The following is a 12934-nucleotide window of genomic DNA, read 5'->3' as shown; positions in this document are numbered from 1 at the left end:
CCCTCCATGTAATCAAGAAGAAGAAAAAAATATACTCACGGTGTGGCTCAGGTGGCAAGGCGAACCTCGGGAGTATCGCTTGACAGTTAGCAGAAATGCCTCTAGGGTTCGATTCTTGCCCTTAGGCTTCTGAAATTTACCCCCTGTGGAGTTGTGGGGTCGGCTTCACAGGGCGTAGATTAGTCGCAGACCGTAAAATAGACACGGATACCCAGCGATATTAAAAAAAAAAAAATTTATTTGGGTTTTTGCCTATGAGTCTACACAGGCAGTGACTTTTGAGAAAGGACAAAATAGTGAGCTTGTGGAGCTTACGCTGGGCAAGTGATGTCATAAAGATAAAGGCCCCACCCCCCACCCAACGGCGACGAAGACGATCTTGATCAAATGTAAATCACCCACTTCCCTGTCCACCCCAACCTCCCAGTCAACTCCACCTCCCTAACTCTCTCTCCCCGGTATCCATGTCCAACTCCGGCGACAACCCCCACATCCTGGTTTTCCCTTACCCAGCCCAGGGCCACATGCTCCCCCTTCTCGACCTCACCCGCCACTTCCTCCTCCGCGGCCTCGCCGTCACCGTCGTCGTCACTCCCAAGAACCTACCTCTCCTCCGCCCCCTCCTCTCCGCCCACCCCTCCCTCCAAACTCTAGTCCTCCCCTTCCCCCCTCACCCCTCCCTTCCCGCCGGCACCGAAAACGTCCGCGACGTCGGCAACCACGGCAACATACCCATCATGGCCGCCCTGGGCCGCCTCCACAGCCCCATCTCCGACTGGGTCAACTCACACCCCTCGCCGCCTCTCGCCATCGTCTCCGATTTCTTCCTCGGCTGGACCGTGCACCTCGCCGCCGACCTCGGCATCCCCCGGATCGCTTTCTACTCTTCCGGCGCGTTCCTAAGCTCCGTCAGCAACTATCTCTGGCTTAACATCAACGCCGTCCGTTCCTCCACCGCCGTCGAGTTTTCCGAACTCCCGAGATCGCCGTCCTTCGCGGAGGAGCATCTCCCTTCCGTGTTCCGTAACTACAGGGAATCAGATCCCGATTGGGAGCTTATAAAGAATGGCATGATCGCAAATTGTTCGAGTTGGGGGTGCGTTTTTAATACCTTCGACGCTTTGGAGGGGGAGTATTTGGAGCACTTGAAGAAAACATTGAAAAACGGGCGGATCTACGGAATTGGCCCGCTCAGCTTGATGGGCGGGGCAGAACCAATAGACCGGACTAACCCCGATTCAGAATTGGGCGCCCATGTGCTGCCATGGCTAGATGGGCAGCCGGATGGGTCTGTTCTGTACGTGTGCTTTGGGAGTCAGAAATTGCTGAAGAGGACCCAGTTGGAGGCCCTAGCTTCGGGTCTGGAACGGAGTGGGACCCGATTTGTTTGGGTGGTCAAGTCGGGGATGCCCGAACCGGAGGCAGGCAGGTCCTCTGGGGCCGTCCCAGATGGGTTCGAAGAACGAGTTGCGGAAAGGGGTATGGTGATAAGGGGTTGGGCCCCGCAAAAGTCGATACTGAGTCACCGAGCCGTGAGCGGGTTCTTGAGTCACTGTGGGTGGAACTCGATGTTGGAAGGGATAGGGGCAGGGGTACTGATACTTGGGTGGCCTATGGAGGCGGACCAGTTTGTGAATGCAAGGCTGTTGGTGGAGGACATGGGGGCGGCCGTCCAGGTGTGCGAGGGTGAGGATGCAGTGCCTGACTCGGCCGAGTTGGCTCGGACCATTGCCGAGTCAATGAGCGAGGATGTGCCACAGAGGAAGAGAGCAGAGGAGCTGAGGGCGAAGGCATTTGGTGCGGTGGAGGAAGGTGGAAGCTCTTTTAGGGATTTACATGCCCTGGTGAAAGAGTTGGCCCAACTTCATCAGGTGACAGAAGTCCACCGACGAGAGAGGACTAAAGTGCTCCCATTTTAAGTGTGGAAGAGTATTAATTTTCCAAAAGAATTAAGTTTACTAGTTGAGACCGAACAACATAAACAAGATCAAAAGAACAAAAACCCAATTGAAGAAGGAAGCTTTTAACACTGGCCACAATTTTTGCATAAAAGGAGAAAGCTTCATGTCCGATCTGTCCTAAGATTATCATCAAATGAAACATCCAGCACATTTTATATTTACGCAAACATGTAATTTGGAATGAAATTTTAAAAGGAGAGCGTGAAGAAATTAAGTGATAGATTTGAATATTGAGCTCATGTTGCATCCCACAAAAACAAATTTTATTGAATAGCATTTCATTCAATCATTGAATTACAGTAGGAGGTGATTTATTCAAATCGAACCAATAATTGGTGTGCCAAAAAGGTATTGAATCGTAAGGATTACTTGCAGTAAGTCTTCCACCCCCTCCTGGTCTACCTATCATTTTCATTCCCCAGGGGATTCCATACAGCTGGACAACCATGGTTGATTGCTGAGAGGGCGGAGCACGCATTTCCTGTCATTTTGAAGCAATTGCTCAAGATTAGAAGCTACTGCTCAGTTTTTGCACTAATCTAGAGCATACCTAATAGCATGCAAGACCTCTATGACCAAAATACTTGCCTATAAGAAGTTCAAAATTTTTTGCATCTTCTGCTTTGGCAAAGACTGCTCTTGATTGCATGTGCCGGCTTCATTCCCTCCAGTCACAGCTTCAATTTCTTGCATCTGTGAATCCTGGGTATAATTGATTTTTAATTTATTAGTTTTCAAAATATAACAACAATGATGGCACCCTAAAGAACCTTTGTGGGAAGGGAGGGAGAAGGAAAAGGAGAGAAATCAGCACCTAGGTTAGCCGTTCCACTAGAACCTGCAAACAACTGATGACCTGCACCAGAAACATTTGCCTCATTTCAAGTCCATCCATTTGGTTTTATTTTGCATGCTAAACAAAATCTCCCCCAGAGCTGTTCTGGTTGCAGATCATAAAAGCTTTTAACAATGACCCAACTCTTCTCCTAGCACCCACCACATACCAAGCACTTCTCTCCTGCACAACAGAAAAATAATTCAAGAGGGGTGCCATGGACAGTTGATGATCCTAGCCACCTATCTATTGGTTCAACAGTAAAACCACAACTTTGATGGCTAAAATTCTGTGTTGGCTCATTGACTCGTGTTAAAAGTTTTCATAATTCAACCATGGACTGTCAGTATCAAGTGAGGCCTGCTATATTGGCTCAAGCTTATAAATTAAAAAAAAAAAAAATCCAGTTTCTGGCATTAAGGGTATGCAATGCTCCCAACACACAACAGATCCAAACTCCCATCCTTGTGATCCTGCCATGCAAATGACTTGAGACGTCATGCAATGCATCCATCTAGGGGAATATGAGCGTAGGACCATCAATCGAACATTTACTGGCGAAGCATAAAAAGCAGATCAAAACTTTAATGCCATGTTTGGCAATGAGTAAGAAAAAGGAGAGGAAGGAGGAAGGAAAAAGAAGGGAAAGGGAAAAGTATAGGGGAGTAAAGGAAGCAAAGAAAGTGCGCTTTCATTTCCATCCTGTTTGATTGAACAAGAGAAAATGGAGGACCATCACTCAATGAGTTCATGGGCAGATCTATTTTTCTACAACTTTTGGGGAGATTTTGAAACTTTCTCCCCATTTTCTTTCCTCAACTTTTCACCAACCAAACAAAGGGGAAGAAGGATTTTTTTCACTACCCTTTTTCCACAACCCTTTTTCCTTCATCTTTTCTTTCTCCCTACCAAACATGGCGCAAGGGCGCAAATTCAACCTCAATAGAAAGAAAAGTTCTAATCTTCAAGATCTTCTGAAAGATGTTATTTCTGGGTTCAAGGATTTAGTGGTACATCTTTGGCTTACAGTGCCCAAACATTCCCTGTATTGGTTAAAGACTGAGAGCAAGAACTCATCTTACAAATAACAGAGTCAAGTGAGACGCTAAGGGGATACAAAATATTGTTCAGCTGTCAAGTTTAAATTCCCCTCAAAATTTTTCAGTAATTCTCATAAAAATCAGAATACTTCAAATAATAAAGAAGAAAAAATGCTTACTCTTTGAGCTCCAAGATCAAATTATTGTATAGAAGAATCCATAAGCTGTCAATACTCAGGCCACCACAAGCTCTTTATGATTTGGGGTGCATTTCATCAATTCCCTTTGACAACTTGCATATGTGCCATCAGTAGGCCGACTCCTATGAAAGAAGATTATCCTGCCTGAATATGTAATTGGAACACAAGAAAATGTTGTGTCAAGCACTATTTATGTGCCTTTGATGGTTCACATAACTTCCATCACTGAGAGATAAAAACAATAGAAAGCTGGGATTGCAAGAGATCTAGGAAGCATGAATGAGGGCATGGACATAGGACAGATCCAAGCAGTGACACAGCAAAATCTAGAAAATCATAGAGCCAGCAACATGGCATGCGTTCACAAACACACATACATATTAATTATTATATAACTATATAAATATGAAGATTTATATATATGAATACAACATATCAAATAAATGTGAAAAGAAGTTGGTAATGTCAAAGCTTAAAATATAGTAAAAGTGCAAGCACAAAACTAACTTAACAAGTGGTAGCCTTCCCAGAAGATGTGCAAGCTTTGTGCAGAGCACATTTTTAGAGTTTTTCCAAAATGAAAAAGCTTCCAGGAGAAGCCCTCCTCCCTCAAATTTTTTTAACCTTCAACTATGAGAGGTATGTTAGGGCCTAGATAGCCTGAAGAACAATTTAATCCTTGGCTTTTTACATGACACATTAAATGGAAGTTGCTTCCTTCCTGCACTCAATGTTGAATATAGAAACTGAGTCAAGGTTGTGCCTGCATTTCATTGGAATCGGCCCTAGAACATTGTTGCTCTGATGGATTTTATCCTTCACCTTCGTTCTCAAAGGGGCTTCCTTGCCTCTAAAAATCACCTAGGCTTTTCAAGTGTAGGGTGGTTTTTTATGCTATTTCATCAGTGTTATTTGTCCATGCAGATGTGTGATTCCTTAACACCTCCTTTCCCATCTTAACCCCACAAAAAAAAAAGGGCAAGGCTGCCTGCTCCTTCCCTCCCCAGCACCTAAACTAGATAATATTCAGGTTCTCTCTTTCGGATAATAACTAAATAACACTTCAAACAATTGAAGCAAGATGGTATAGGCTACTTATCATGTTATCCCTCTGCCTAAAATTTTGCTTTGGTTGGTAGTAATGCAGGTTCCCAAAGGGCCTGGAAGATCACCTGTCTGTGTCTGAAAGACACAAGCATAGCGCACGACTCTACACAAACATGGCAACACAGAAAAATTAAAAAAAAACATGGATGTAATTATATAAAAATATAGAGATATATAAATACAACATACCTACTAAATGTGAAAACAAGTTGGTTATGTCAAAGCCTAAAGACTGCAAGAGTGCAAACAAAAAATCAACTTACAAGTTACAACTGGTATATTAAGTGCAAGCTTAATGCACAAGACCATCTAGGGTTTTCCAGAGTGGAAAAGCTTCAAGTAGGAAGTCCTCCTCCCTCTAAATTTCAAGTTTTAACATCTCTTTTTATTTTTTAAACTAACATTTTCCAATATTACAAAAAGAAAAAAAAAAAAAAGGAACACCCAGATCATTTGAACAATTTCTAAAGTTGCCTCATCTGTGTCAAACTGTAAGATGGACATGTCAAAAGCATCTGTGTCAAACACATGTCCAAAACAGGAAAACTAACATGCCATTCAAGTGAAATGGCAATGCTTCATAACAGCGAACACAGCATCACAGGAAGCTCCTGCAGTGAAAAGTGTGAAAAGTAGCAGTCTGATTTATAGATGCAACAACCTGCTTTAGGTCTAGCTTTATTACTATTGACAATAGTCATGAAACGACCTACCAGGTCAATGATGTGCAAAACTTCCCCACTCCTAGTCAAAGTTATCTGCAAAAGAGAAGGGAAGAGTGAATACACAAGTGTTTTTTCTTTTTAATTTAAGAAAACAAAGTTTACAGTAGATCAATAAATGAACCAGGGATGGGTTTATGCGATCTTATATGGAGCACATAGTGTGTTATCCTCTTAATTGTAAAAATTGAACCCCATAACCCAGACTCACTTTTATAAATGTCTTCACCATAATGCCTACCCCAGCTTCTGCCCTATAATCCTACTGATACAATTAACACTGCAATTTTTCAACTGCTAGAAAGCTATCCACTAATGTCAAAACCATATGGTGGCTGATTCCACCAGTCCAAGAAATCATCAAGTTAACAACTGCATGGAAAGCAGGTGAAGCCTTATAGGGAGGAAGCTCTAGGTCATTGTCTTCAAATTGTTAGGAATTCACAGAAACAAGATGATAATCAAAGGAAAAGTGGAAAACAAAGAGGGGGGAAAAACTAGATTACTAGTAAAGGCCTCTTTCTGTTAGCAAAACCAGCAACATTTAACAGCAGAGGAAACCCTAATTAATGGTAAAGTGACTGAACCTATTATTTTTCGGACACATCTAGATGAAAGTTACCATATCATTGATTATTCAAAATGACACTCGTGCCAATCCATGTTGGATATTTGTTCACAAGTGCCCATGGTTATATACTTCAAAACTAATTATTAAACATTTTTGTTTTAAAAATTGCATGATATGGCCATTATTTTGTCCTTGTTAACCTCTTTATGATTCTACTGGATGCATACAAACACCAATAAAACCAAGTATTCATCTTCAATACCGTAAAAACCAACAAATAAAGGCATGGTAAAATATACCTTGTGACCATACAAATTATTAATGAAGTATTGAGCTCTACATGAATTTGGTTGGATCTTTGCATAGATTCAGAAACCAGTTACCTGGCTTATTCAAATGATCTTGTTAACCATGTCCCCCAGGCTTTCTAGCTCTATTATTTTTAAAAATTAAAATGGAACATAACTGCTCAAATGTCACTGGTTTTTCATTTTCTATCTTCTGTCCAAAGATTGAAAAAAAAAGTGGCGAAATCCACTCAACGGGAAATTGCAAAAGTTACTACAATGCCATTCACGTATAAAGACAAATATCATTACTGTTGTTGTGAATGATTTGTTGATTATGATGGCAAGCAATTAGCTCCTTATGAGTTAGTTATTGGTGCTGCAAGGTGAGGCAAGCAAATAAACCAAGGAGAGGCTTGAACCTTGGTTTATGCAAGTTTAAAGCCCAGTCCTAGCCTCATTTTCTCTTTTCTTTTTCCCCCCAAAGACAGGTAAGGTTAATGTTGACTTGTCTCCTTCTCATGTCAAAATAATAACTAGTAATGCTAGCATGGCATTTCAAGTACTACAATCAGCTATTATGCATGAAAATTCAGCTTCTCTAAAATTTTTGAGGCACCCATTGCAGCCAAGATTGTCATGCTATTATGACCCAATCTTTCAACCAACTTTACATTCTTCGTTACTAGTTCGCCAAAGTCACATCAACTTAACCTACAACAATTTGACTAGTTGTTGATCAGACAGAATGCACTGAATTTTGATCTATGATAATTTAAAGCTTCAAATAGTTGTATCATGTACGTAATATTTCTTGAGGGTAGCATAACCTGATTTTCTAACATATTCATCTAAAACTCACAAAATCCAAAATATTTTGGCAAATATCATATTAGTGACAAATATCTCTTTTTGTCCTTTCAAGAATATCAAAGAACTTAGGCGCAACAGTAAGGTCGTCGCCGTGTGACCTGGAGGTCACAGGTTCGAGGCGTGGAAATAGCCTCTTGCAAAAATGCAAGGTAAGGCTGCATACTATAGATCCATTGTGATCCACCCCTTCCCCAGACCCCGCATACATGGGAGCTTTGGGCACTTTTTTTTTTTTTTTACATTGTTCTTGTTCCTTTCCAAATTACTGAAATTATCTTTTGCGTAATGACATGTGTCCTTAGCAAAAGACAACATGTGTCATTGTGCATGCGTGTAGACGCTAAAGCATCTGTCTCTACAGAAGTTATAACTAGTCAGAAGATATTCCTTCTATAGTTCTATATACATTCGCCATGTGCTTTTCTTTCTCAGATAAACAGTTCAACTCATTGTAATTATTCAGATTCAACATGCCGATTGGCATGAACAGCTGATAAAAAAATTAACTATTTATCTTACTTCACACAAGTTGTCAGGGCAGCCCGGTGAATAAAGCTCCTGCATGCAGGGTCCAGGGAAGGAGCGGACCACGGAATTCATCTGTTGAAAATTCAGTGATAAACAATTATGACTATAAGCAAATGAACTAAGGGGAAAAAGAATTAATAACACAAAACTACATTTAGGGTTTTTGGATAGAATTTTCCTCCATTTCTTTGGGTTTTGTTTTGCATTATCTTTTCTTCCGTTTTTCTTGTCTTTCAGTTTTCTATGTTTCCTTTGTTCTGTTTTGATTAATATAAAAACATCAAGACAGAACAACTTGACAAGTTAAGAGCACCTTTTTTATCTGACAATAATTAAGGAATTCCTTTAATTGCCAAGCACCAGCCATTCACATATATACACACACACACACAATTGTAGTCTACCAGATTGACCGGTAACTAACAACGTTACCAGTTACCACCATGTACGAATAAGTGTAATTTTTCCAGTACGCTTGGGAACCCTATGCCAAATTGGATTCTACAATTAGCACATTTTAGCCCGTATTTCTACTTATAGCGTGTGAAATAGGTTTCATCTCTGATTTAACTTAATTCCACGAGTGAAGCAATTATAAAAAAATTATACATATGGTATAATACCTGATGTGCTGAACTTTTGTGTGAACCAAAATCTTTCCATTTGTGAAAAGCGCAAGAATCAATTCCTTGTGAGTTCAGTGATTTTAATCAGGCTCTAACCCACATTTGATCATTTCAGCAAGATATTCAAATATTGAATTGAGATCACCAGCTCGATGGAATGCATCAAGCAACACACCACAGATTTCTTGATCAGGAGAAATGCCATCAGCTAACATCATACCGAAGAACATTTTGGCGTCAGTTATAAAACACCTTTTGCACAATCTATTAATTACAGCACTATAGTCTCTGATTGAGATTTCAAACCCCTTCTCCACCATCTGATGGAAGAGAACTGCTGCCTTATTTACAGTACCTTTTGCACAGTGTGCTTTTATTAATGTCGTGTAAGCAACTTTTGTCAATCTGATATTTTGAGCCTGAAGAGTAACCATCAGTTCATCAGCCCCACCCAAGTCACCATCCAGACAAAGCCCATTGATAAGAAGATAATAAGTAACAGGGCTAGGCTGAAGATCATGCAGTAACATCTCATCATGTAATTCAAAAGCTTTTTTCATGTCTCTAGCTTTGCAGAAACATTGGATGATGATATTATACGTGATTTGATCTGGATGCAGACCCTTAGAATACATATCCTCAAGTAATTGAATGGATTCTTGCAGCCTTCTCTGTCTGCAGAGTCCTTTCAGAACTACAGTCCAAGTAACGTGAGTTGGCTCTACAGCTTTTGCTTCCATGTCCTGAATTAGTTCAAACATGGCATGCATATTTCCCTTTTCACAGTATGCATTAATTAGAGTTGTGTAAGTTACTGCACTTGGTACCAACCCATACAACTTGATGGAATCTAACAAACTTCTAGCCTCAGCTAGTTTATCAGTCTTACAAAACCCATAAATAAGAGAATTAAAAGTAACAATACTTGGAGCAATTCCTCTCTCAGTTATCTTTTTGTATAATTGTACAGCATTCCCAATATTACCCACTTTTGCATATCCATCAATCATAATATTGTAGAGGACAATATCCTCTGACAAGCCACCTTCTGTTAAGGTATCAAAATACATCTGTGCTTTAAATATCATCCCTTTCTCACATAGGCCCAACAAGATAGAACCATGTGCGAAAGAATTAGGGAAGATTTGCTTTGAGCACATCTCATTATATAATTGAATAGCCCTTTGTAATTCTCCTTGCTTGCAGAGACCATGAATGAGAATAGAATATGTTATGAGGTCTGGTTTCAAGCCAGATGCTTCCATTTCATAAAACAATCTAATTGCTTCATTAACATGCCCACTCTTACACAAACTGCTAAGAAATACACTGTACAAAATGACATTCAACTGAAAACCCCGTGAAAACATCTCTTTCCACAACTTAAAGCCTTCATCAATGTTGCCTGCTTGGCAATGTCCACAGATTAATATTGTATATGTAAAAATATCTGGATTCAATCCTTTATGCAAAAGGTCCTGAATGAACTTCCAAGCTCCACTCATCAAACCCAGTAGGCGAAAACCTTTGGCAAGAATGTTATAGGTTACTACATCCGGCTCCACACCATGCCGCTGCATGTCATTTGAAAACTCCAATGCTTCTTCCACACAACCAGCTATACACAACCCATGAATGAGAATATTGTAACTGAAGGCATCAGGAAAAATGCCAAACTTAAGCATCATACATAAAAATGACTTTGCAACATCTAAGAAGCCAATTTTACAGAATTCTGACATGAGTGTATTGAATGACACAACAGAAGGCTCAAACTCCTTGCCAAAGGTTTCCAGAAGGAACAAAACAGCTTCTTGTAGCTTGGATTGCCTGCAAAGGCCATCTATAAGGATGGAATTAGTGTATTCACTATGAGAAATACCACTGGATTTGATTTCATCATATATGTCCCACATAATATCAGTGTGTCTCAAATTGTGCAACAAACTGTTGTAAGTCGGCATGGAAGGTTGGAAATTAAGGTCTTTCATTTTGGCAAGAACAAAAAGGGCATCACAAATCATATCGGATCTTGAATAAGCAAAAACCAACATATCCCACACAACACCGCTTGAATCCCAATGTTTGAAGCTATCACGCAGAAGTTCACATAGAGCTGGTGCAGATCCAGAGCCTATTGGCATCACAAGATATATACAAACAAAATGAGAAAGATAATACCCACAAGCTTTTCAGTATGTAACTGATAATATTGAATAGCGATCCGGAACCATGAATTATTCACAATCAATTGAATTTACTTACTTGTTTGAGCTAAAAACAGTTAAAGAATTACTTGTAGTAAGGCTGTAACTACAGTTGCCAATAACTTGCTATATTTGGTTGCTATAAAAATATGGCAGAATTTTTTACTTTCCACTATAATTCTATATCTAAGACCTCTCCAAACATAGGTTTAGTTGTGCTCATTACAACAAATTGACCGACTTAACATCAATTATCATTTTGCCGTTCAATTTTTTTTTTTTTTTTGCCCTTTCATTATTTTCTCAGCAACCAAAAGCAATGATCCCGCGAGAAGAAACTTCGCACGCACCTTCTTCTTCCACCATCTGCTTCAACATCAGGCACAACTCGTTTCGCCGCATGTTTCCTGCCAAAATGTGCGAAATGACGAGCCATGAAACCCTAGAATGCCGAAATCCATACTCATTTCTCAACAAATCAAAAAACACCACGGCAGACTCTTGGTTCTCAAGCCTCAAGCTGTCAATGATTCGATCAGCTTGAGGGGCACTTAATATCAAAAAAAGAGTTCGAAAGGAAGGATCTTGAAGAAATTTTCTAGTGCCGAAGGCTTTCAAACCTAGGAGAATTTCACGAACCACGTCTCTAGGGTTAAAAGCGTAAGTATCGTCGGCGGTGTAATCGTCGTAGGCTGCTGCAGCGGAAACTGAGGGTTTATTGAACAAGAGAGACGCGACTGGACTTAGGACTAAAGAATTTCGAGTAGAACGTAGGATTCTCCATTGATGAAAGTAACTGAGCATGGAATGGCTTCAGGGTTTTCCAGAATGCCGTTATGGTAACAGCAATTCAAGAGAGAGATATATAAGGAATGCAACGGGCACTGAACTAAATTAGCATATGTTAGAGAGAGAGACAGAGACAGGGGGGAGAGGCAGGGTTTAAGAGAGCCGTTACTTACCGGCAATTTTGAGAGGGGGAGAGAGAGAGTCGGCGGCAAGCAGGCAGCGCGTGGTATGGTTTTACCTCTCAATCAAAACTTGGTGAAGGCGAAGGAAGAGGGAGTATACGACGTCGTTTAATTGTAGCAAGAACATGATTTTCCCTCTAAAATACCTGCAGCTTAAAATTTTCTCCTGTCTAATAAATTATCCATTTTTGAATCCCAAAAATATGTAGAGGCAGCCTATTATCATGTGTTAAACCCTTTGAAACTTGTTTTAATCATTGGAAAGAGAAATGGAATGGAGGTCAAATTTGGTGAACTTAGGAAGATGAACTTTCTTTACATAGGAAATGTTGGAACATCTTATATACTTGGCATTCAATTTTATTGAAATTTAATCATGGATGCAATGTACACTACTCATCCACAATAAAGTTGCTTAACTCTATCGATTTCATGTTGCGTCGTAGAAAAAAGCTCCCATCTTGCATTTGGGATACTTTTGAGTGTCAAGGTTGAGAAATTTTTTTTTTTTTTTTTAGATGTTTTACAAATTTTTTATTTGTATATATTTCTTTAGGATTTTGTGTATAAAATCTAAGTTCATACTAACAGGAGTCTAGTTAGAGAGTGAGAGGATTAACCTTAGAATTTCAAGTTGCACTACAATAAATGTCTCCTGGCATTGGTTTAGGTTTCGGTCTATTAACAAGGCTATACAAATTCATATATATATCTTTAAGATTTTGTAATCAAACGATCAAGTTCCTTTTGATAGGAATCGAGTGAAACAATGAGAGAGTCCTTTTTACCCAAATCCTTTGGTGGCATATTTTATAAACGCAATGTTGAATTATACTTTTTCTTTCTTTCTTATAGTTTTAGATCCTATGGTTTAGGTATTTTGGATCACTTATAAAATAAAATAAAAATTACTTTTTCTAAAAAAGTACTCTTGATGGTCATTTTGTTTGAACTATCAAAACCTTGACTCAAAACATCATTTTGAAAGTCAAAATTGGACATAACC

General features: G+C 39.8%; 2 protein-coding genes across 4 annotated transcripts; one reads left to right on the top strand and one right to left on the bottom strand.

The window, feature by feature from the left end:
- Positions 1 to 369: 369 nt before the first annotated feature.
- LOC131153249 (UDP-glycosyltransferase 89A2-like) lies at positions 370 to 2197 on the top strand. The gene has a single exon (XM_058105424.1). The coding sequence runs from the start codon at positions 465 to 467 to the stop codon at positions 1917 to 1919; it is 1455 nt and encodes a 484-aa protein (XP_057961407.1). The 5' UTR covers positions 370 to 464; the 3' UTR covers positions 1920 to 2197.
- Positions 2186 to 11995, bottom strand: LOC131153248 (putative pentatricopeptide repeat-containing protein At1g13630). Of its 3 annotated transcripts, XM_058105423.1 has the most exons (8): positions 11920 to 11995; positions 11308 to 11364; positions 8748 to 10884; positions 8116 to 8196; positions 5857 to 5901; positions 4016 to 4180; positions 2776 to 2979; positions 2186 to 2663 (listed from the first exon to the last, which is right to left on the bottom strand). In XM_058105423.1, exons 2-3 carry the CDS (start codon positions 11357 to 11359, stop codon positions 8831 to 8833), a joined length of 2106 nt encoding a protein of 701 aa, XP_057961406.1. In that variant the 5' UTR covers positions 11360 to 11364; positions 11920 to 11995; the 3' UTR covers positions 2186 to 2663; positions 2776 to 2979; positions 4016 to 4180; positions 5857 to 5901; positions 8116 to 8196; positions 8748 to 8830. The 3 variants fall into 3 exon arrangements, with proteins under 3 accessions (XP_057961406.1, XP_057961403.1, XP_057961404.1); XM_058105420.1 differs by having other exon boundaries at positions 11308 to 11976; XM_058105421.1 differs by having other exon boundaries at positions 2186 to 2979; positions 11308 to 11937.
- Between the last annotated feature and the right edge of the window lie 939 nt (positions 11996 to 12934).

Source organism: Malania oleifera, chromosome 4 (genome assembly GCF_029873635.1).
Source record: "Malania oleifera isolate guangnan ecotype guangnan chromosome 4, ASM2987363v1, whole genome shotgun sequence".
Classification (NCBI taxonomy): domain Eukaryota; kingdom Viridiplantae; phylum Streptophyta; class Magnoliopsida; order Santalales; family Ximeniaceae; genus Malania; species Malania oleifera.
Note: the sequence above shows the minus strand (reverse complement) of the source record. Positions and strands in the feature narration are given on the sequence as shown.